This window comes from Protopterus annectens, chromosome 6.part0 (assembly GCF_019279795.1).
Source record: "Protopterus annectens isolate FY-2018-M chromosome 6.part0, PAN1.0, whole genome shotgun sequence".
Lineage (NCBI taxonomy): Eukaryota > Metazoa > Chordata > Ceratodontiformes > Protopteridae > Protopterus > Protopterus annectens.
The window spans coordinates 773,016,067-773,041,337 of NC_056737.1; the positions used below are offsets into that span (position 1 = coordinate 773,016,067).

Genomic DNA, 25,271 nt, shown 5'->3' on the forward strand with positions numbered 1-25,271 from the left:
CAGCGTCATTTGTGGTTTTGTAGGGCTGAGCCCAGGCTTTGTGTCTTAATATTAGTAAGTCTGTGGTTTCTTTACTTAGCCATAGGGCATAGTTAACTTTTATTCTTATAGTCCTGGGTGGGTGTTGAATGTTTAACATATTTATGAAGGATGAGTTAAAATATTTAACAGCCTTTTCCAGGGTCAGGTGCTTAAGTGGAGATCAATTGCAGAGTTTGAGGATGGTTATGAAGTTTTGGGGGTTAAAGTTTATCTTGTTCCTTATTAGATGGCAAGTAGGATGGGAGATGGTCACTAAAAGAATCAGGGAGGCAGCAAGAGTGAAAGGAGAGTGTAGGTCTATTTATTAGAATCCAGTCAGGAATTGCGTGCCTATTGGATGACTTATCAGTTCTGGTTGATGTTTAAATAATTTGGGTGAAGTCATGGAGGTTAATGTGATTAGTGGGTGAGAGTTACAGGTTAACTAGTCTATTTTAAAATCACCCATGATTATTGTTTCCTGAGGCAGGGCTGTTGAGGACCAGTGTAGTAAGTTTTCCATTATGGAGAAGTTGTTTCCGGGTGGTATATAGGTTCCTATTATATTTATATGTTTTTTAGAGTTATCTATAGTTTTGTATAAATCAGTTAAATAATGAAAATCTTGAGTATGAAAACCATTTATCATCTCTGTTGGCTAATAAAAACAGTTTTTAAATGTATTAATTCTGCTATTAGGAGTACTGATTCTATTTTATCAATTTTTAGATGAATACCTGACAACTGATCATTATAGAATTGTTGATGAGTTTAATAATTTTTTTCTGACTTATCACAACCTATGTATATAATGGCTAATTTGGACTTGGTTTCTACAATTAATAAGAATTGTTCTGCAATAAGCATTGAACTGATTTCTAAAGTATTAAAAAAGTTGGGAAATAAAACATCTTTATGTCCAGTTGTTACTCCAGTGATGATGATATATAGCTTGAGAAGTATTTTTTTTGCCAGTTTTGCATAAGATCTTTAATGCTTTGCTATATAATAGTAGTAGTATAGTGCCTTCCATTTGGGAAAAAAACAAAAAACAAACAATTAGTTCACCTATTTATAGAAAGGGAGACAAAAGGGACTTGCAAAGCTACAGGCCTATAAGTCATACACCTATTTTATGTAAATGTTGTGAATGAGTTTTATAAAACCTACTTTCTGACTCACTAAATCATAACGAATGTGCTGACTTATATCAACATAAGTTTTGTCCTGGTAGATCATTACTGACAAATTTAGTGGAGTTTTACGATCAAGTAACTTGGGCTCATGGGTATTTGTTAACAGTCGGTGTTATCTGTGTGGACTCTGCTAAGGCTTTTGATATCATTGCACATAGTTCAATAACTGATACATTAAGGAATTCAAATTATAATCCCTTTTTAATCAATTGGATTATTATTTGGCTGTTTGGTCACTCTAACTGGGTAGCAATTAAAAGGTGTCACCAGCTTTCTCCTTGTATTTTCTGGAGTACCACATGACATTGTGTTTGGTTACTTTCTTTTTAATTTAGTACTTTCAACTAGTCTTTAAAACATTATGTGTTGGTAAGCTAACTATGCTGATGACTGTAAGTTTGGATTTATAATCAACAAGGATGGGTTTTCAGCATCTGTGTCTGAATTTTTGGGACAATTTTCTTCTTGGGCAAACAATGTAGGACTGAAATTCAGCCCTGATAATTTTAAGTTAATGTATTTTGGCAAGCCTGGAATAAGACTACATTTATTTTTAATTAATACAGTTTTATCTGAAATTGAATGCTATAAGGATCTGGGTATATACACATCATCTGATTTTTCTTTTTTATCTCATGTAACTATTATAAAAAAGTGCATTATTATTAATGGGACTTATGTTTAGATCTTTATCTATACAAGTTGAAGAAAGACTGGTTAATTTATATAAGCTGCACATCTGACCTGTTTTAGAATATAATAGCACTTTAGCACTTTTTGCAGATATAATAGACACCACTTACTGGTACTGGAGACTGTTCATTGAACATTTACAAAATGAATATCCTCAGTTCATCACTTAACTTATTCTGATAGATGCAAAACTCTAAAGTTATTTACACTCAGTTATAGGCTTCCAAGTGGAAAAGCTGTAAGCGCATATAAAATTTTTAGGGAAGAATTGATACAACGTATATATAATATCAGTCTCTCTGTTAACATAAGAAGACACCGATATGATAATATCAGTTTCAATACTTCTTAATGTAGAACACAATTAAGATGGAATTGCATAACTCAAACAATTCCTAAAATGTGGAACCATATACCAACTGATATTTGGTTGTCACCTAATATTGAGTGTTTTAAAAGCAAATTTGATCATTAGATGGAAGGTAATGTTTTTGAAACTGATTTTAATGATTCAGGAGTGTTCTTTACAGCCTAAGGGGCTAAACACTGAAATGAACCTATTAGACCCTCTGAGAGCACTGCAGGTAGTAGTAGTGTAGCTAAACCGTAGAACTACATCCCACTACCACTGAAATCCATTCAGAATATAAACTAATTTAAACACAACTAAAACATTACATAGAAAATCAATGGATCTGCTCCTGTATATCTCCAGGGCACATGCCACTGTAATCCTTGCCTTGCCTTATCATCAAACCAGTTCTCTTCATTTGGAATCCTATGCCCCACAACCAGGCTTCACCAGTACCTGAATAGGTTTAATAGCATCTCCTAATCATATGCATAGTATTATGACACTACTCACAACCCCGCCTGTATACTTCAAGTATAAACCTTATGTTAGCCATATATAATTGTCTCTGAACTTGCTTCACGCCCTGCCTCTTAATTGCAATATTAGCATTTGCTGTCTTACCAAGTTCCTTCTACTTCTTTGCATCTCTAATCACAAGATGTATTATCTGTTTGATAAACCCATTAATACACGTCTTTACCTGTTCAACATCTGCAAAATACATAACTATCTTTTATAGTGTAATAATTTGCTTTAGTTTATATGAATGTAATCTAATTAGCAAATGTATGTGTGATTGGCAGTGTATATTAAATAATGTCTGTTCCTGCATATTATTATCTATCTGTTTAAAATGTTAGTAATATGTTATAATTTTTCTCCTTGGGCCTCCTCTCAAAAGTTTTTTTTTTATTAAATCCAGTCAGACAGTCAAGGTAAACAAAAGCAAAATAAAGAAATTAAATCTGTAAAGAACTATTTATGTAGCTCTTGGCAGTGCTTGTGCAGTAACCCTTGATCTGCTCTAAAACCCAGTTAACACACTGAGTTACCTAAATTTTTTCAGTGTCAGAATAAGAATGTTTATTCATTTTTGATATTGTGATTGTAAACTGTATTACTTTTTGCCTTCCCTTCTTTCTGCTATTGTATTGGAGGTGTTCTCCGTATGAACCTGCTGAAAATGAAGTCTTTTAAGCTTAGTCAGGCTAGTCTAATAAACAAACTGAAATGAAGTAAAAATCTTTTCAACTGAACAAAAATTGGCTTTTTACATTCAGCTGGTAATTTTCTTGCATTCAGTGTGCTTAGTCATGTACCTAGTACTGCAAATTCAGTACCTCATTTACTTTAGAGCAGAACAACAATGTTTGTTTTTGAGGTGCTATTAGCTTGAATAGGACAAGAAAACCACAGAACTAATACTGCAGGCAAGAATAACAACACAGTGTGATCAGTGCTGTTTGTGTTAATGAGTTAAAGTGTATCTTGCAAACATTTCTAGTTTTCACCAATGTTCTTAACTCTGTTCTTAGCATATTGAAGGTATATAAGGCCTTTCTTGAAAACACTTTCCTTATTAGCTCGCCTTTAAATGATTCTGTCCCTTCTTGAGATTTGTGTTTTGTTTTAGCAAAATTGACTTTTCCTACTTTTGAACCAGTTGCTATCATTGAATTGAATATTATATTGGAAAATTCTCTTTCTAGTTACCTTTAGCTAGAATTTATATGTATCAGTAATCTATTATCTAATATTGTCAATCTTCATCTATTCATGACTCTTGGGAAGTCTGTTCCAATCCTCGAAATTGGTGTGGCTATTATACAGCTTGCACCAGCCAAAAATCTCTTGAGCTAAGACTCTACCCACAATGCCCCTCTCTAAATTACCTCAGATCTCGTTTGCCGCTATTGTTACAAGATGTGTCGGCCGATTCTCGTCTTGCAGCTAAGTTGTTTGTCTTTTCGGCTTTTCCCAGTTAGGGGTCGCCACAGCGGAACTCCGGTCCGCTAATGATTGGCAGTCGATTTTTATGGTGCCGAGTTGCCAGCCCGACGCCCAACCTTCAGCAAAGGCACGCCCATTCATGCATGTCTTTCGGAGGCCAGTCGACCGCGGGGAGGACATGCAGACTCCACACAGAAGGCACTCCAGCCGAGAATCGAACAGGAGAACCTCTTGCTGTGAGGTAACAATGCTACTGCTGTACCGCCGTGGATCTCCTCTCGCAGCTAAGTAAATATCTAAATTTATTAGTCTTTCTGCTTTTCCTTTCTCCCTTTTTTACTAAAAACCTTTGTTTTCTCATCTTTACCCACCTTTTCTTGAGCGAGTGGTTTATTTTCCATAACCATTGTTACCCTTCTCCTACCATTACTGGTAGTCCCCTCTCTACTTTTAGGTAGTTCCTTTTTGTTTTGTTATCATAGTTTGTAATATTCTTTCTCTTCTAACTTTTTTACCTTTTTTTAGGTAGTTCTATCTACTACTGTTGATAGAATTTTTCTTTCTATCCTTGTGTGTGTGTGTGGGCATGCCTGTGTGTCTGTGTGACTACAGTTCTGCTGTTGACCTCCCTTGTTTTCTTAGTTGTCAACATGGCAGACAATTCCAAGGGCATGGCTGGTTTTAATTAGTGCCAGGACAGCAGGAGGAAAATGCCCAACTCTGCCTGTGTTTATTGTTTAGGTGCTCCACATTTAGACTTGGAGTGCTCCATCTGCCATGCCTTCAGTACTAGGACCTTGGTAGAACATTGAAATAAGTTAATTCTTGAAGGGCTTATTAAGGCCCCCTTTGAAGAAACCTTATCCAAGGCTGATACAGTTCCAAAGGCCTCTGGTTCCAAGACTAGTCAGTCGGTATCGACTTCATCATTGGCACTAATAAAAAAACATAACCCCTCTTCCGTTGGTTCCTGATCGGAAGTGAAAGCTAAGGTTCCAAAGCTCTTGGAACAGCTTTCCTCCTCAGCAGCAGCCACTACTTTGGTGCTGTCAGCACTGGTGTCGGCACTGACTTCTTCAGCTTCTTGGTTGGTGCCAACATGTCCAACTGCATCCCAGCAGATCTTGCCCTCTCCTTTGGTACCAAAAAGTGAGCCTCTATATACTCAGTTCTTCCTGCTCTGACCTCCTCAGAGGCCTTAGAGCTTCCCACTCTGGCCACTCAGGCTCCAGTTGCTCTGGCACCATCAGCCCTTTTGTCTTCAGTTCCAGAGTCTGCTCTGACTTCTTTGCTTCCGTCAAACCTGCGGGCTCCCAAGATCGTGGTTCTGCCATCGGACCTGAGAGGTTTGAATCGTGGTCACCCTTACCTCTTGGAACTCTGACAGGCTGGGGACCCTTCCTTTTCGCCTGCTTTGGAGGTGGGTCTCTTGGAGCAGGGTGTGACCTCGGTTTGTCTCTCTCTCTCTCTGTTCTGGGCTCCCATCCCTCTTTGGGGGGGGACTGCCTTCCAAGCAATGGAAAGAGCATTGGCCACTGCAGGCTCTCAGGTGGCTCCTGCTGTGCCGGAGTTTCATCCCCTGATCCCTTTTACCTAGAGCTTCCACCAACCTCCATGCCAGGACAGTGAGCACAAAGGCTAAACATATCCCAGTAAAAGGTCAGTCCTCTTCCGAGTCCTACTCAGACATTCCCACTAAAGAGCCTCCTCAGAAGAAAACGTGTAAGAGGAAACACCTAGACTCTCCTGAAGAGTCCGTCACAGATTTCGGTGATGGGGAGGTTTCTCCCTGGTCACCCCTGAAAGAGACATTTTAGAGATCCTTAAACAGAGGGGTAACTGGAAGCCCAAAGGTTCTTGCCCAACTACTTCTTGGGTGATCACTCCTGCTGACGATCTCATTAAGTTGATCGCTCAGCAGGCTTGGAAGGCTCCTGACTCCATGAACTGATTTCCCGGAGACCAGATAAGGTACTGTCTGTTCCTGAGGACCAACAGCATTGGGCAAAATGGTTTTCAGTCGATGCCATGGTGGTGGCAGTGGCTACCGGAAAGGAACTAGCTGAGGAAAAGCTCCACTGTTCATCCCCCTAGCCGAGAGTCTAGGGCGATGGACAGATTTGGAAAGGGGGTTTATGCATCATCAACCTTCACCTTAAGGTCCTTAAATTTTATGGCACATTTCACTAGGCTCCAGAGATATCTGATTAAGAGCTGTTGGACATCCTAACAGGAGCTGTATCTGACAGGGTCCAAGAAAAAGTGGCCTCCCACTTAGCTACCCTGGAGTCTATTTCCAACTCGTCTATGAGGCTCATGATGCAGCCAAAGGGGCGACCATGTCAGCCGGTACAGGCATTGCAATTATATAACATGCCTGGATGCACCTGTGTGAGTTTGTGGAGCCATTCAAGTCTTCCTTCATCACTGCTCCCTCTGACAAATTTTCTTTGTTTGGCTCCAAAGTCAAAGAAACTCTAGCCAGGTGTGAGAAAGATGGGAAGTCCCTGTCTGCAGTGGGCGTACATTTTTCTACTCCCCAACAGTCCTACTCTAGGAATCAGAGGAGTGGAAAGATGTGATTCAGGAAGTTCCAAGGGCCTTTCCAGGATGCACTTGCACGTGGTGGAGGCTTCCCTCAGGGACGTAGGGGGAGCTCTAATGGAAGATTCTGGCACCAAGGCAGAGGTGGCCTGCCAAATCAGGGTATCAGAGATTCTTTCTCTGGCCAGCCCTACCACCGCTCCTGAAAGGGGGCCCAATTGCTTACCTCTGGAAGCAGTCGGGGGAAGATTTTCTCTGCATTCAAGAGCTTGGTGACAAATAACCACAGATGCTTGGGTGTGGAGAATTATTACCAGAGGTTACTCTGTCCCCTTCATTCTGTATCCAAGATCTCTAACAAGTCTTCTCGATGTTTCACCCAATCAGAGGGATCAAGCAGCCTTACAAATCCAAAAGCTGCTAGACAAAAGTGTCAGCCAAGAAGTCCCACCAGACCAGATTGGATCCAGATTTTACTCAAAGTTCATTTTAGTGCCAAAAAAGACAAAGGGAATGGAGATCAGTTCAGGATCTCAGCCTTCTAAACAATTTTGTTCAACATTCCAGATGGTCACTGTTCAGTCTATTCTTCCATTTCTAGAGGAAAGCAAGTGGATGTGCTATAGATCTTCAAGATGCGTGTTACCACATAAAGATGGACAAATGGCTCCAGAAGGTTTCTCCACATTCGGATAGGAACCACTCACTTTCAGTTGAGAGTGCTGGCCTTTGGCCTCACTACAGCGCCCAGGACATTCACCAAATGTATGACAGCAGTAACAGCTCACTTGAGACTGTACAGATTCTGGTTGTTTCCATATCAAGAATACTGGCTCATCACTGCTCCCACCAGGCATCTACTGCTTCAAGCAACAGAATTCATTCTGCACTTGTTCGTGTACTTGGGCATCACAGTCATTCAATCAAAATGTCAGCTAAACCCCACACAAGATGTAGAATTCATAGGCAGTCATCTGAACACCACCTCTTGGGTAGCCTCCCTTTCTCAGCACAGATTAGAGAAGATAAAATCCCAAGTACATGCTGTTCTCTGCAAAAAACAAAGTCCCGGTACTACTAGTCCTTCAAACGCTGGGCTCTATGGCAGCGACAACCACTCTGATTCGGTTAGCGAGATTTCACATGCAGCTGCTACAGTGGCTTCCAGCATCACAATGGTCTATTCCAACCCATCCAATGACCTACTCCATTTTTATCACCAGGCGCTGCAAAAAAAGACCTATCCTGGTGGATGGAATCTGAAGAAATCCTTTTAGGCCGCCCCTTCACCCCTCCTCTACTCAAGGCCATAGTGACCACAGATGCCTCCCAGATGGGTGGGATGGGGGCATTATCTGGGAAGAACACTCCAAGGCACTTAGTGCCCGATAGAGACCAACCTGCATATCAGTGTTCTGGAGTTGAGGGCCGTGCTATTAGCATTGCAAGCTGTTCAATCTGTCCTCCCTCTAGGAACCTTTGCAATTCAATCAGACAACATGTGCATGGTCTGGTACATCAACAAACAGGATGGAACCAAGTCTTACCCCCTGTGTTAAGAAGCCCTCAGAATTTGGCAATGGGCAATTTCCTCCAACTGCTTACTGATAGCAATGCACATCCAGGGGAGCTCAAATGTGATTGCAGACACATCGAGCAGGTGTATACTTCTGCCTCATGAGTGGCAATCCTAGAATAGAGGGGAAGATTTTTCGTCAGTAGGACCAGCGTTGCTGCGATCTATTTGCATTACCCCAAAACAACAAGTGTAGAAGTTACTTTGCCCTAATCCCCCCACAGGGGGAGTCCCCTAGAGATGCTGTTCTCCTCAATTGACCCCCAGGTCTCCTCTGTGCCCCCCCTTACCTCTAGTTCCGTTCTTTCTGAGGAAAGCAACCAGGTTGAGAAGCAAAGTGATCCTCATTGCACCCTACTGGCCTCAACAAATTTGGTTCCTCTTCCTATGGCCTCATCTAGTTCACCGTCCTTGGATTCTTAACCCAGTTCCAGACCTGCTGTCTCACCCTCAGGGACTGGTGCATTCCAAACTTCAACTTCTCAAGCTGACAGCTTGGTTCCTCCAATTCCACTAGTCGCCATGCATAATGATTTACCTTCCCCAGTGCGGAAAATTCTTCTGGCTTCCCATAGAGCATCCACCAGGGAACTCTACCTTAGTAAGTGGAAGAGATTTTCAACCTGGGCATATGATAATAATCTTAACCCTTTCTCCACACCCATGGAAAGAGTTCTAGAATTTCTAAAACTTTCTTTTCGATCAAGGAGCTTCAGCTTCCACGATTAAGGTCCAATTAGTTGCCACCTCTAACTTTCATAATGGTTTTGAGGACCTCCCTCTGATTTCACGTAAAGTGTTCCTCAAAGGAGCTCTACATTTAAAACCTCCGTTTAAAGACCCTCCACCCCCATGGGATCTGACCATTGTCTTCAGTCACTGGTGCTTCCTCCCTTTGAGCCACCGCAACATGCAGCTTAAAGTTTTTTTCATAGAAAACGCTTTCTCTCATAGCTATTACTTCTGCAAAATGAGTCTCTGAGATTCAGGCTTTATGCTCAAAACCCCCTTATTTAGTTTTCCATAAGGAAAGAGTTTCCTTCACAACCAGTCCATCCTTTCTTCCGATGGTGGTGTCCGAATTCAACATTAATCAAACCATTGACTTAACCTGTTTTCGTTCCTAACTTACCAAGAAAGGTGAATATTGCTTATATTTTCTGGATGTTCACAGACAATTACTTTTCTACCTCAGTAGGTCTAAAGAATCTAGAAAATCAGATCAGTTGTTTGCATCCTTTTCCAGCTCAAATTTAGGGAAATCGGTCTCCAAAGTTACCTTGTCAAAATGGCTGAGACTGCATTAGTTGCATATATAACAAAAAGACTCTCAAGTTACCTGTGCCTGTCAGAGCGCATTCCACCAGATCAATGGCCACTTCAGCGGTTTTCCATTCTAAGGATTCCATGAATGAGATATGCGCAGCAGCAACATGGGCTACTCCACATACCTTTATTATTCATTATAAATTAGATCTGGTCTCCAGGGGAAGAGCTTCCTTTGGTTCTGTGGTTCTCAGTATTATCTTTCTGTAGGGCCACCCAGGATCTAAAGGAAGTGGGGACTCTGTCCCACGAGTTAAGAATAGATGAAGATTGACAACTATCAAATAAAGAAGTTATGTCTTACCATAACGTTCCATCTGTGTTGCAGTTTTCATCTATTCTTGGCATCGCACCCTCCTTCCCCCTCCTGTGAATTCCTGGAGGATTAATCACTTGTCCTGGGTTCCTTGTTAGGTTTCACCTTGGACATGGCTTTTTCATGTTTGGTTATGGTTCTTCTGTCTTTCTGTACTGCTGCAAACTCGGTCTGAGGTAATATAGAGAGAGGCATTGTGGGTAGAGTATTAGCTCGAGAGATTTTTGGCTGGCGCAAGCTGTATAACGTCCGAAATGGTTCTGAGGATCGGAACCGACTATCCACGAGTCAAAAATAGATGAAGATCGACAACACAGATGGAACGTTACTTTTTTTTTTTTTTTTTTCCATAAACATAGAATGTTATTGTGTACTCTCATCTTTTATACCAAGAATGGCCACTGAAACAAGTCTGAGTCATTCTGTTATCTCACACGTATTCTTCCTAATTATACTAACTAATGTACCATATTGTATGGATGTCCACAGACCGTTCAGAGTTGCTGTGGACAAAACCAAGTTGACTAGGAAAGACCTGTATGCAGCCTTTTCTCAAAAGAAGTAGGGTTCTTTGTCTAGATCATTGACTGTATTACATTTTGCTGTGAAAAAACACAAACTTTTGGCTTTTGTACCTAGAACCTACTCTTACAGGGCAGTTATCATCTCCCAGGCATTTATGAAAAATGTGTCATTAAATGATGTTTGTATAGCAGTTACGTGAGCTTCATTAAGTATTTTCAAAACACACTAGAAACTAGTTGTAGTCTCTAGACCTAGGTCTTCCTTCATGGTCACAGCTGTTAGAGATGTTCCATGAAGGTGGCCAACCAGGAGGGTAAGCTTGGTACTGTGTCCTACTGTTAATGAGGAAGGAACCATTCACAATACCAGACACTAAAATTGTGTATTTACTATCATTTTGGATATGGATAATCCGGTCTTGTCTTGTTTTCACCATAAACATCCTCCACCTACATCCTGCCCTTTTGCTGGCATGGTCTACATGCCCTTTGGTTTGTATTCTGATGCATTCTGCACCACCTTAGCAAGGCATGATAGAGATATGGAGATGGGAAAAGGGGTTGTGGATGGCATTAATTCTGCCTTTGACTTGGGTGGACCTGTTTATCCAGATCTAAACTTATGTTAAGTACATACATTTTGTTAATATAACACTTCATTCTGAATGAACTGTTGTGAGAACTAATCCATCATTTATCCCTAAATTTATTTTAACTGTCATCTTAAACCAGTTCATTCAGTTGCAAGCCTTATTTCAGAACAGAAACAACAAGAGGCTGGAGGGACATAACTGAAGTCTTGCATACACGTAGACAGCTAAGGTTCTGTGTGGAGAGGAGAGAGACCACAGTCAATGTAATAGATGAATCTGGTTCATGGAAGAAAATCAGAATCTGTTTTGACTAAAATATTGTTAAATGGGATGCCTTTTGAATTGTGTTCTGTTTTAATCCGGCAAAGAAAACTTTGAAAAGCACCATCAGGGCACATTCTTCTGGAGCTGCTATTCTTGTTAATATTTTATAAATGTATACAAAGCACATTTATGAAGCTGTGATCAGGATATCTGCCCCCATATACATTAGTATCTACATGCCCAGTCATAGCAGAGACTTTTGCAGGACTGTGCTACTGGGTATTATGTCTTCCCTGTCCACAGCCCTGGAACAGATGTGCATTAACAACTGGAGATGCTGCTCATTATTTTGCTTCATCAGTTCTAAAAGTGATAGAAAATAGATGTGTGAGTGTATTTACCGTAACAAAGGATCTGTATGGGAAAAACTGTTGCCGCAGAACAGTCTCCCTCCCACCATCTCCTTAGCACACTTGGATTTGACCTTGGATTCCCTTTTTCATTGACTACTTGCTATAAATCATATGCAGTTGCTTTGTGTATACACTGCTATAAGTTATTGCATTAACTATTAGAAGTTTTGTGCTAGATGAACTGAAGTTGTTGCAGGGTAATGCTGCTTTTATGTGGGGCTCATGCCAGCTCAAGCTGGAGTTGCAGCATTGTTAAGACTGACATTACCCTTACGCAAGAGAATTTTCACCTTTCATCTGCTTAAAAAACAGTTAGGATACACGGTTGCATGAGTGATAAAAAGCCCACGTGTTTTACTGATACAGGGAATCTGTCTGTTGATAATTTTGGTGTTACAGACAGAGAATACACTCATGTAACTGTGCTTTTCACCAGAAGTAATTTCAGTAATTTTTGCTTCATGGTGTGTTGACTAAATTTGTTGGTATTAACAGTTTATACTAACAGCAGAGCTTTGTTGATAAAATGTCAAGTTTCCTTTGTCAGCTGTAATAAGTGTCCTTATGCTGAACCGCCTAGACTTTGCAGGTAGGACTAAGATGCACTCCATGAACCCTGATGCCAGCTGAATATCTTGTTGTTGTGCAAGGGAATAAAATACACTTGATGTGAACAAATATTTATTGATATAAACAGTGGTTGCTTTACTAAACTGCCATGTTGGCTTCAGAAGCAGAAATTATTCAGTAGAAAAAAAATTGTCTTTAGCAGATAAATGAACTTTAATTAGAATAAAATATGTTAATTTGCTTTGAAGCAGAAACAGTGTAGAATAGACCAGAGAAGTGTAGCAGTCATGCTACTGTTTTAGTCACATTCCCCTTTTATACCATCCTTTGTATATATCCGATTAGTCTTGCTCCGGGTTTTTGTCCTTTGTTATCCTCTTTGTACGTTTATAAGGTGGAGTGAGTGGTGGTGCCATCCAGTAATCAGCAAATTAAATGTGGCTTAATTAATCTTAATTAGGCTAAATAAAATATCTAAATGAATAAAGCTGTTTAATTGTTGTCATGTTGTGAGTACACAGATACTGTTTCAGATTTCCTTTTTAGCAAAACTTAAATTGTTCTAAAAGGACTGTATTGGTGTTTTTAGAAGCACTGCCATCTTGGGAGACTATTTATGTTGACTTCTGCTATTATTTTAGTCTCTTCTTATAATCCAAGGAAAGCAGTTTTTATTTAATCCATTTAAACTGGAACTTAACAGTCCATGCAGCTAAGTAATAGCAAATATGATATTTATAACTGCAGTTGTTATCTTTTTTAGTCCCCAGAGCCAGATGATGAAGAAGATGAAGGTCAATTTCCAGGAAGTGATTTTCTAGCAGTAGCAGATGTGACTCAGGTATGTTTGCATTCCTTCGTGTACAAATACCCATTCCTCCCACCTCTGCAAACATTTGCTAAGCAGCAAATAGGTAAAAAGCTTTACACTTTGTTGTTGTTGTGTCTTTTGGCTTTTCCTGGTTAGGGGTCGCCACAGCGGAACTCCGGTCTGCTAATGATTGGTAGTTGATTTTTACGTGCCAAGTTACCAGCCCTGACGCACAACCTTCAACGAAGGTACGCCCATTCACGCATGTCTCCACGCAGAAGACGCTCTAGCTGAGAATCGAACCGGACAGCGTCTTACTGTGAGGCGACAACGCTACCGCAGCACCACCACCGCAGGTAAAAAAGCTCTACACTTTGTAAGGATGTGATATACCTTGTATACAAATATAATTTCACCAAAAGAATATGACATTCCTAACGGGGTGTATTATTCTTTAGGCTGCATGTACTATTTAGGGGGGGGGGGTGTAATATATATATATATATATATATATATATATATATATATATATATATATATACATACATACACGTTTATACATAGATATAGACATTGATATGTTCTTTATATAGATATTAATGTATTCTTTATGTTGTCACAACAATGAACCAAAATGTGATTTTTTTTTAACTTGAGGATTATATACAGATTTTAAGAAACATTATTTTCTTAAACCATCACAGGACTGGCATTTTTCAGTTCTAATGGCACTGTAGTAAGATTCTGCTGATATGTATTTAATGCTTAGATGCTTGTTGGTAGACATGTGGCTTGGGCTTTATGCCATTTGTTTGCAGATAAAATCACTGCTATTTTTATTGAATTCCTTATTTATTAGTTTTGTTATTTATTATAAGTCATTGTTGGCAAAACTGAGTGTTGCAGTTTACTACAAAAAATAGAGTACCACATACATAGTGTGACATAAAAACTGCTCATAGTGGTATTAGTTCATACAAAGAAACCATTGTCAGTGTGTTTTCTTACATAAATCCTGGTTATCTTAATGCTGATCTCTTAAAAAAATGGCTATTTTTTCTTTCTGCATAGCATTCTTTCTAAGCACCACTAAAATAACCATGTAGTTATTATAAGCTAGAGTCTGTTTAGTACACTGATTAAAAATTGTCAAGTCTTGTCAGTAAGTAGGTAGTCGGTAGCTATCTTTGTATGATGTTGCTATTACTAAAGACTCCTGATTTATTGTAGATTTGTTTGGACACAGATATACCTATTGTGGTGCACTGCTAAAGTAAAATCAATGTGATCAGGCAAAATGACTGGATTACGTACTGTGCTTCTTACCCTCCCTTTTTATTGCCCATAGACCCTGCATATAATCTTGATTTTTTCAACCACTCCTGGAAATCATGCATGTTGTTAAACTAAGCTGAGCAATTAAAATCCAACTTTAAACTGTTGACAGTGAGAATGAAACTGAACTGTCTGTATCATTCACTGTTTTCTCTTCTTAATTTAACAATATCATATGCATTACTATCCAGCTTCAAATTATTGTTTATCCTATACACAACTTGTAGTTAACTTAAAATAATCTGCTTGTTTGGGTTTAAATCATGTTTATATCAACGGATTTCTAAGTGTTATATATTGTAGTTCCTTTATCTCAATTGCTTAAAGTGTGTTTTTAAGTTACAATTGTGTGTCCTCATACAGTAGTGAAGGCTTGTACTTTTATTAGTATTTCAGAAACAAAAATAAGCTAGACTGCTCTTCAGTTAAATTATGCCAGTTTCTGAAAGAAACTTCTGTCTATAGTGTATTGAAAAATAAACTTATTATATACTGCCATCTGCTGTATTTCAGTGAACAACATGTAAAAAAAAAAAGTAAAAAAAAAAAAACAGACCTTAATGATGCTACGTTTTAGTAATTAGATGTAGATTTCTGTATTTTTTTTAATTTATGCACATTTCTTACTTGCATATCTAGAACTGATATAAATTTTGTGTTTTGCTTTTCTGAAAAGAGTGGACAGCTTAAACAATTTGTAAAAATTTTGTTTATTGGAAAACACTCTCAGCCTTGGTATTTTATTTTATAAAATGTTCCCAAATGTTTGCGTTACTACTTGGCTGAGAATACATAATGCTAGCTTAAATTTGAAGTAATTGAATAAAAATAAATATGATTGATGTCGTTGATGCTCATGGCTGATCAGCACATAGGATATTACTTAGTCTTATATACTGAGCAAGTTAATAGTTACTGGCTTGTATTTCATTTTATCTGTATTCTTTCATTATTGTTGTGTTTATTTTGTGTTCCAGTAATAAGCATAGAGAAAACTATCATTAACTAATGGAGATCTAGAAGGCTGGAGAATCCGTCATTTGCATTATACATCCCATAAAAAAGACTGAAAAGCTGTTTTTAGTTTAAAATGTCCCACTCAAGAACTAGTGCCAAATGCATGGGCCTGTGCGTAGGCATTGTCAGTTCACAGGATTTTTCTTATAATAAACCCTACTGTGATTAAGTTCTTTAGGAAGTGAGACAAGTAAGAGGCATGACACTTAGATGAAGAAGGTAAATTTATCTCAAGGGGATGATAAGGTGATTAGAAAGTCTGTGTGTATATGTGAAAATGTGTGTGTTGAGACTTTATTTTGTGTGATAAAACCACATAAAAATAGGATGCTTTCTAAGGAGCTACTGAATGTCAGACTACAAATGAAAGACTTACTTTTTTAGATCCACTGTGACACATCAAAGCCCAACCAGGTGACTGCTGTTCTGGATAGAAAATTCACCAAAAACTAACCTAATGAACCTGTGGATGAAGCAACATTTTTTGGAGCTAGGAGAGTCTGTGGCATCCTTCATGTGGGGGGTGCCAGCTACCACAACTCTCTTACATAAATATACTAACGCCAGAGTCATACAACCATAGAGAAAAGAGAACAAATAGTAGACATGGTCAGTTCACAGGATTTATCTTATAATAAACCCACTCTACAAGTGTACAGTATGGAACACAGTCAAGAAATATGTATTTTAGGACTCTGGATTGGGAAGATGACACTTGACCAGATAGGTTTTGTGGAATGGCATATCTCCCTGTTTTTGACATCTGAGAAGGAACTGAGTTCATCATTCCATAGATATTCATTATTAGATCACTGTAACTTATATTGGATGTCCTGCTAAAGATATGCAGTATAAAATCAGTGGGTAGGGTGCCAAACCTTAAGAGCTTTCTTGCTGTCGATATTTGCTCTTCTTGGCAGGCTTTGAGTGGTTGATGGTTGGCTAATGCTTCACCAAGACTGGATAGAAAAATACCACATTGAGGAATACCTTCCACATCATCTTTTTTTTGTGAGGAAACAACTATACTTGCTGGCATCAGGGAAGGAACCTACATTCCCAAGCAATGGACCATCCTTTCTTCCAGAAAAAGGAAATAAGAGGTTAGACATTTATCTTTTTCTAAGGCAGATAAGGAGGACTTTGTTAAAGATTTATTAAAGTCTTTCAGTCTTTACATGCAGAGTGTTCCCCTCATTAAAAAAAAAAATCCTCTCTCTCAGTTTCTGATACCTACTCTGAGGGACAGGATTTAGTCTTGGACTGTATTGCTCAAATTCCCAATGTATGGGGAAACTGACTCTAATGAAAGTTATTCTTCAGATTTTTCTCCTGAAGAGTTGTATTCTTTTGATAATTTTGCCAGAATGAAGTACTTTTTTCAGTGGGAACAAAAAAGCACCAGAATTCCAACAAAGCTATTATAATTTGTTACATGTGGATTTTCCTCAACCTGCAGCTGTTCCTTCTGTGTTGCCAGAGGATGCTTTCTTTGCAGATAGCATTTGCCTGACAGTCTGCTGCCTGCTCCCAGAAAGTCTGATAAGTTATATTATGTGCCTCAGTTCCGCAAATTACTTTCTTTAACCTCCCTTCTTGAGAGGCTAAGGCATCTCTGAATTCATTAGTATGCTCTGTGTCTTAGGTAAACAAACATTTTCTAAAATGTGCTTATGACACTGCTAATGCTATTTCTAGAGCAGAAGCCACTGGGTCATTAATAAGAAAATTTACCTACCTGCCTTCTCAGAGTTTACCAGAGGATGTCAAAGCTGAAATCATGAAGTCTCACCTGAATAAATGTGTGTTTTTTTGGTCCTTTCTCTGCCAAGGTCCTTAAATGTTGAAGGAAGTGGGGAAACTTAACAAAGGACTTTGGCCAGATTTTTCAACTGTTTTTACCTAAATACAACATAAACTTTTCTTCCAGTTCAGGTTCTTTTATCAGGAAATGGAATAAGGATTCTCAGCAAGGCAGAGGCAAACAAAGTTTCAGACAAAAGGAAGGTGTTTCCAAAATCAAAGACAATCTAACAAAATAGACTTGACTGACTTATTGTAAGCCCCTTCATATAATTTTCCTCCCCACCCTATCAATCCTGTAATGTTTTCCAGAGTCTAGGTCTTCATTTTCCTTTGTGGCATTAGATAACTTCAGACACTCGGGCTCTGAGAATTGTTCAAAAATGCTACAACAGGCAGTGGGATTCCCTTTCTCATTTTTAAGGGATTCTTCTTCATCATCTAGCCAATTGCACCTCCCTGTTCCTTCCTATTCCAGATCAGCTTCTCTAGCAGGGAAGTACAGAAGCTGTTCCTCAAGGACCAAGAGGGAATGGATTTTATTCGAGGATATTTATGGTGTCAAAGAATGTAAGAATCTGGAGGCTTGTCGTAGACCTTTCTTGTTCAACCTTCACATTACCTTCTGGTTCTCAAAGATTTCCGATGCTTTTTCTGTTTTTCTGTTTTCTGATTTGTTTTTGGTTTGTCAGCAACTCTATTAGTGTTTGCAGTGTGCCTGGCTCCTGTAATAGCATATGGCAGGTTGCAGAGCATTCACATTTTTCTGTATTTTGACAACTACCTTATTTTTGCAGATTTTTTCACAAGTTTTCAGGAATCTCTTACTTGGATAAAAACATTTTTCTCTGCCTGGGTTTTCAGATGAGCATAGGAAAATCTTCTCTTAATCCCATCTCACAGGATAGTGTCTCTGGGATGTCTGCTAGACACAATCTTTATGCCTGTTTTTCTTCTTCAGGACTATGTGAACTATTACAAGAAACAGTTTTTGATATTTTCCAACCAGACTTTGGCATCTGGCTGGAATATCTCAGAATTTTAGGTTTCATGGCTTCTACTATTTTCATGATCCCTTTGAGGAATATTTAATGGTACATCAAATCAATTCAGACCCAACACCAGCACACCTTTCATTTGAAATTTCATTGTTGGGATTTGTAAAAAAAATTAATTACTATGGTAGATGAATCATTTGTCTTTCAACCCAGGTCTTCCTTTTCCCCTTCCAACCCCTACTCAAGTCTGTAACCACAGATACATTAAATTTTGCTTGTGGAGCTGTGTCCAAGGAGGTAAAAGTCTAAGGCTTCTGGTACAAACAAGGCAATTTAAAGCACATGCATATCAATAAATAATGGCTGTAATAGCTCTCAGCTCTCTGAATCATCTTTGGACTCCAGGACCCCCACTAGTAATCCCAGTCACTATCACAGTGATGTGGTACATAAACAAGGGGGAACCATTTCCTACCCCATTTGCAGATTAGCTGTGGCAGCCTTGGAATTGCAGACTTGTTTCAATCTGTCCCTGCAGGTTACCTACATTTTTTTCAGAGCAAAACATATTGCAGACAAGCTGAGCAGGACCAGGACAGACCTCTCGAATGAAAGTAGCACTCAGAAGTCTTGCAGTAACTGATCCGTCTGTGGAGAACTCCTCAAATAGATCTGTTTACCTCCAGCTGCAACAGACAGTTAAATAAATTGTGTTTCTGGGTTCCTTGCACATAGGACTAGAAGACCAATAACTTTTATATGTACAAAATGCAGCAGATTTAACTATGATGGACTGGGTGGGGGGTTCATATGCTGTTTAGTAATTTGTAATTGTCATTTTTCATTTGTGTTCTACATATCATGAATGTTTAGCCATAGTCACTTCTTTCCACAGACTAGAGAAGTATTTTACCATACTAAAGCTACAAATAACACATGTATCTGGTAAGTTAAATTGAGGATCATTTGTTAGAGTATAATACAGCTGAAAACACTTAACTTTTCATTACAGACTTCAGCCCTTAAGCATTAGAAAATATTTTAAGAAATCAAAAGCAATCCCTTTCTTGACACTGGAGAAATGTCTGAAAGGATGTCATAGTACACACTTTAACAATGTACAAGATGCTTTCAGGGACTCTGCAATTAATCTTCAACTTTTGCAACATGTGTTGGTTCAGAAAATCTTGAACATGTCTGCTGATTTGATACATTTTTATGTATTAATATAAATGGGAACAGAACATGAATTGCTTTGCTTCATTATACATTACTATTGTCATTCCGCTGTAGCCAATGCACTTGTGAGAAAGGTTGATGTATTCCATCAGATCACAATAAATGGTACTTACGTATTATCGCAACCAGATTTTCGCGATAATAGCGCTTGCTTCCCAATGCGGAAATGTAAAAAGAAATGTATGCAAAAATCACACTGAGAATGTCAACTTCATCTAAAAACATTGTTTAGGTAGCAAAAACATTGTAAATTTAAAGGAATGAGAGCTTCTTTCAAGTTATGCTGTTTTCCAACATCTTGTCACGGTAAATACATTTTATACAGCCGCTGTGTGTAATACATGTTCCATATCCCCAGCTGCGAGCCTGTAAATGTTGTCCAAGTTATACTTCAGATTAGTAAAGACGATCTATGTAGATATTCAGTGGTAGTGAACTAACCCCAAAAAACAACCTTTATAAATACAATGCATTTGTGGGATCTACCTAAGACAGAAAAGGAGTCAATAGCACTTTTCCAGCAATATGGCATTATATCAACAAGTAAAGAATGCTGTTCCGGACATTATACTATGGGAAGCAGATTTTTTGGAAATGCAATACAGAAAAATGTTACCAATATGTAGGAGTTCGAGTGAGTAATTTCTTTGAAGGAAGTAGAATTAATTTTACCAACGCTGTCCGCTTCATTTATTGTTGGGCAAAGCAGATGACATTTATAAGTTTCTGTCAGGAAGAACTGGACATGGCTGACAAGACAGTCATAGACTGGAGTAACTACTTACGTGATGTCTGTGTCTTAGAAATGGAGAAAAAGGACAAGAAAGAAATCGGAGGGCCAGGGTGTATTGTGGAAATAGACGAGACTGTTTTTACTAGACGTAAAAGTAATGTTGGCCGTATTCTCCCTCAACAGTGGGTACTTGGAGGGATATGTAGGGAGACAAGAGAGACTTTTCTTGTAAAAGTTCCTGATAGAACAGCAGCAACATTATTTAATAAAATCAAAGAATGCATTAAACAGGGCACTACTACTATTTATTCAGATTCATGGCGGGCATATCAAACTCAACAACTAGAAGAAACTGGTTTCAGTCATGAAAAAGTAAACCATAGCTACAACTTTGTAGATCCAAACACAGGAGTGCATACACAACACATAGAGAGAATGTGGGGATCTGTTAAGTGGAGAAACAAAAAACAGAGAGGCACTGCAAGACACCATTTGGACTCCTACCTAATTGAATATATCTGGCATGAAACACAGCTTGCACTAAAGAAAGACTTATTTGATGCAATCTTGACAGCAATAGCAGACAATTTCTCTCCATACAAAAAGTGTAACCCAGCATGTGAACCATCTACAAGTATGCTTCCTTAATCAGCAATAAAATATTTACAGATATGTTGCTCAAAAACATCTGGAAGACATCCACATGAATACTATGCAAAACATCCACAAAACATTGCAACAATAACTGCTATCCCCCATAAAAAAATCAGTTTCTGTCAAATACTGCAAGAATGCTCTTCATAACTTTAGCCTCCATCGTCAAGAACTTCATCTCTGTTTGATTGTTTAGATTGCTATTACCTTTAACTTCAATTATTTCCTACAGTATGTCAAATAAAACTAGTTATTTACCAAAAAAATGTGTTGGTCCAGATTTCTTCTTCTCAGGAAAAAGTTTAGTATCCAGTTTTGTAGTAATCCATCACGCAGTAAAAACGAACGAGCATTTCCCATGCGTCCTCAATTCACTTCTGCACTAAGACAGCAGTGCAACTAATTTTGATGTACGCAAAGCAAGTTTCACATTTCTGCGTTAATGTACTCTACTAATTTGGGACAAACTACGTTGTTCCCAAAGAAAACATCAAATTCTGTCTTACTTTTAGTCCCACAATCCGTTTTTGGGCCAACAAACGTATTACCGCAACTGCGAAAATCTGGTTGCGATAATACGTAAGTACCCAATAAATAAATATCCAAGTAATAAGGTTACAAATTATTATCAGGTCTACACTTTTTGCCTATAAGGGGGTTATTTAAATAACATGTATCTTCCTTTTTGTTCTTGGCATGCAGTTTGCACTTAATGGGCAACATTCTTTATAGATTATGTTTTGTAGGAAAATGTTCTTACTTTTAAATTATTAGTTGAACATGCCTTGCTTTGAAGTGTTCACTGAACTTTTCTCAAACTTTCATTGCAGGTTATCACAGCCACTTTCAGTAAGTTAAATGCTGCATTTCGTTGCTGGATATGGGAAGACAGAGTGTAGAATGTATTTTTCCTTAGGCTTATCTAGTTACAGATAATTTAGTGTACAGATTTAACTCTTAACATTTCACATCACCATGGTAACTGGCATGTTTATTGCTATAAAACATTTTTGTGCTCATTAGTGAAAATATGGACCAGTTTTTAAAATACTTAGAAATGCTGTTACAAATTTGCAGTAGGTCTTGTAAATATTATTTTCAGCTATACTGGTTAAAGTTGTTCTTAGCCTCTCTGCATTGGCAGAATGGTGTAGGTCATTTAACAGAATACCTCCCACCTAATTTGGGATAATCAAGGTATGCTCAATAGAAAGCAAAGAAGACATTACACAAATCACCAGAGCACACTTAAATTATAAATTCAGAAGTAAGTGTAAATACACAGATGCATTTTTTTCGGGTTCCTATCATGTAGTCTAACTTTTATAAGTTCAACCTCATATGGTCAAGACCATAAGTTCGAATTTGTAAAAGTTTGAGTGTTTGAATGGAAATTTCCATAAGCGGAGGTTTCCATTTTGTTCAATGGGGTGCGATCTCGGAGTTGGTATATTTAAGTAGCGGGATGTGGGGGGCGCAGGGGAGCTTGCCCCCTGCTTAAAACAATTTATTTTGTTTCGTTTTTTTTTTAATACATAGTTGAAGTTTTGTAACTTCAAACATAATGGTTCGAACATTACGTGTTTAAAGTTATAAGACTTCGACTATGTGATATAGACCCTTTTTTTTCCTTGTGGGCGGAAAAGCTCTCTCACTGCCCCTGCTACTCCTGTGATATTATGATCAGTTCTGATGTTGCTGCAAATTACGGGAAAAGGGCATTCCACCATTGTAGTGATGAGTAATTCCTGTTTATCTCAAGTCTGGCAACACTTATCAAATAATGTGTAACTACAAGGCAAAATAAGGACAATACCCATGTGAAGCATATTTTTCTAAATGAATGCTTATATGCTTACTTAGGCAGAGCAAAATTAACTTAGCATGAATCCACAAAGTTATGTCCTTAATGAGGCACTGACTAAATCTGATGAACAACAAATGTGATGAGTGTGCATCTTACCTCCCCCACCACTCACACACACACACACACACACACACACACACATACACATATGACTGTCTGACTCTTCTAACATAGGTATACTATGCTGGCATAGAACAGACTCTGGCTTTTTATGTGGTTTATTTATGATGAACATACTGGCATTTTTAACAGTATTATTTGCAGTCAAATGTTTAGAGGTTCCCTAAAAGGCTGTGTACCCTTTATCAGAGATCTATAGCCTGGGGCTTCAGAGCCACATATAGGTCTTCAGCTGTCCTTTTTTCTTTATAATAATTTAAAAATAACATTAGACTTAATATAATACAATATAATAGGGATGTTCACATATTGAAAGATATTCAGTTTCTTGGTCCCTCACCATCAAAGTTTTAAAGTTAAATAATTTTAAACAATAGGTTGTATATACATTCTTTGAAACAATGGGATATAATACAGCTGAAAATCAAGTTGGAGTGTTGATGTCAGTAGTCACAGTTCTTTTGTGTTACAAATTTGTAATTGGTATGCATCTCTCTTATTTATTTACCTTCTTAACCAAGACTCTGCACCTATTATAGCTGTCAGACTACGTTGTTAGATAATGAAAAATTGTTTGTATTTTCGGTTGCTGATTCTGTGTCCTGAAAGCCTATAGGTTTCTCTGGAGCACCAACATTTTTTATTTATGTTTGTTTTTTTTTTGCCTCGTGATATGCTGTCAGTCTCTGTCTCACTATCCTCATAGGTCAAAATGATGTGCTTTCTACTTCAGATTAAGGCTGACCAATGGTGGTGGAGATAATCAAGTAGAGGCCTGTCTCTAAAGCTGACCAGGAAGGGAGGACAGGGCTGTACCTACTGAGGCATCATCCTTGGCACTACAATTTTATTATTTCCATCTATTCTCTCTTTTTGGCAGGAATTCTTGGTGCAGTGCATGCAGTGCAAAGTGCTGTGCAAGTGCACACATCTTGCATAACCTGAATCCTTCTTAAATTGTTATGTAATTTTTAATACTTTTGGAACATCTAGAGTTCCAAACGCAGGTGATGCATTACCAAGACTTTCTGCGGGGGGGGGGGGGGGTGTTGTGTTGGAAACTCACCAACACCCTTTTCAAAGGGATTGGCAAGCTAAAGTCAACCAATCACTCACATACCTTCTTGGTTGGCTTATGTAGTGCCAGGGACAGTAGTCAAACCTGGGTAATGCGGTATACAACTTGGGCAAAATGTCTGTGTTAAGCAGCTGGCTAAAACAGCAGTCTCTCTGAGCTGGCCACCACAATTTTCCATCCAAGTTTTGCTTGCCAGTGAGCAAACAACACTACCTAGTTAAGAGTACTTAATTGCTGATGGAAATGTTTGAGTTCCATCCCAAAGTAGTACCACAAAAAGGAAAGGTTCCATGAAACACCATGGAAGATGCTCCCTATTTCCTTTGACTGAGTCGTGGAAAGTGAGATCAAGGCACAAACCACATGAAGTATGCTACTATCCATATCCTCCTGGAGACAAGAGAGACAATTCAGGACATCAGCCCCCCCCCACCCACAAAGTATGCACATGCAGATATATTCTGCATAGACACATCCGAAACACCAAAGATACAAAGCAATTACATTTGTGGAAGGAGAGTTGCTTTTAGGTTATTTAGTCTTTCAATTGATCCTCTGTTAACTTAAAATGTATTCCTGAACCCAGGCTGATAGCATTGTGCATAGAAATCTGGTTGCAATATTGATGTGTTTTGGGATCGGTATACTCATATACTATCTTAGAGAAGACAGCAATTTGAACAGTACTTTCTTAATCAGCATGAAAAATATTAAATGATTCCTCACCTACAAGACTGGAAGTAAAGTTTGCCTTTGCAGCAGAAGGGGAAGAAACGATATGTAGATATTGAGAAGCATGTCTGTCTAGATAAGACAGTTTGGGTTTACATCATTTAAGAAACCAACTATGGACCTAGACCTCTGTAATATCATATTAATCAAATGAATATATTGGGGAGCAGGTTTTACCTCCATCTTTGATATGAGTGCTGACAGAAGTGTTTTGCATTTTGGTAACTGTGAAATATGGGTATATCAATCCCTCTAGCTGTCCCCAACTAATATGCAACAAGCAAGGGGTATGGTCTCTTGATCCATGCCTCTGCAAGCCAATTAGTATGCAAGGGGTGATAGGCTACTGCCACCAAATAATATGTGGCAAGCAGAGGTATGGTTAATGCTTGGAGGTTTATGTTAAATGTACACTTCTGCATTAGGTAGTAACCAACACTTGCCATACCCAAATAAGTTTTACACCAGACAGTTGCAGATCCAGGCTGTAATCCCAGACTCCCAGTGATTTCCTCCCACTGTAGACTGAGCTCTGTACCGTGC

At 38.5% G+C, this 25,271-nt stretch overlaps 1 protein-coding gene across 1 annotated transcript in view; it reads left to right on the forward strand.

The window, feature by feature from the left end:
- KIAA0586 (KIAA0586 ortholog) overlaps positions 1 to 25,271 on the forward strand; it is a 4,394,667-nt gene that overhangs the window by 3,387,830 nt on the left and 981,566 nt on the right. Inside the window, exon 18 of the mRNA XM_044074450.1 lies at positions 13,105 to 13,182. Coding sequence (XP_043930385.1) covers positions 13,105 to 13,182 — 78 coding nt within the window. The remainder of the gene's footprint in view (positions 1 to 13,104; positions 13,183 to 25,271) is intronic.